At 51.4% G+C, this 514-nt stretch overlaps 1 protein-coding gene across 1 annotated transcript in view; it reads right to left on the bottom strand.

The window, feature by feature from the left end:
• The window catches only part of LOC119593589, a 45557-nt gene that overhangs the window by 7204 nt on the left and 37839 nt on the right, over window positions 1-514 (bottom strand). The window contains exon 7 of the mRNA XM_037942543.1: window positions 14-242. Within this exon, the coding sequence (XP_037798471.1) occupies window positions 14-242 (229 nt within the window). The remainder of the gene's footprint in view (window positions 1-13; window positions 243-514) is intronic.

The raw sequence follows: 514 nt of genomic DNA on the forward strand, positions 1-514 counted from the left end.
CTCCCGCCCTCACCTGACGCGGCGCTGGCGTCCAGCACGGAGGCCTGGTACGGCGGGCGTGTGCTCAGAAGGTCCTCCGTTACTTGGCGATATATCTGCGGGATTTCGGCGATACACTGCAGGCGGGCGTCCCCATCCCGCAGGAGCTCCGGCAGGAGGTAGAAGCGCAACCGCCGCGAGGAGGTGGTGAGGCCGGCGCTGTCCACGGTGTCCACCTGCGGCTCCAGCCACTCTGGGGCCGCCTGCGGGAGGGGGGGGGGAAGGCAGGTGAGGTCTTTTTTCTCTGTTTCATTCGTTTATTTGATCATCCTTTTATTTTCTATTATTCTTCGGCTTCATTTGACATCACATTTTTATTTATTGTTATTTGACTGTTTATTCGCTTTTTACATTTTTCAGAATGCTGGAATTTTGAGAATGAACTTGGCTGGGAATTTTGAATCTCTTTCCGAAGATGAATAATTCAAATTGCATTCGTTGGGAGCTCGGTATAAAATTTCCATATACGATTATC

This window comes from Penaeus monodon, chromosome 32, assembly GCF_015228065.2.
Source record: "Penaeus monodon isolate SGIC_2016 chromosome 32, NSTDA_Pmon_1, whole genome shotgun sequence".
NCBI classification, from domain to species: Eukaryota; Metazoa; Arthropoda; class Malacostraca; order Decapoda; family Penaeidae; genus Penaeus; species Penaeus monodon.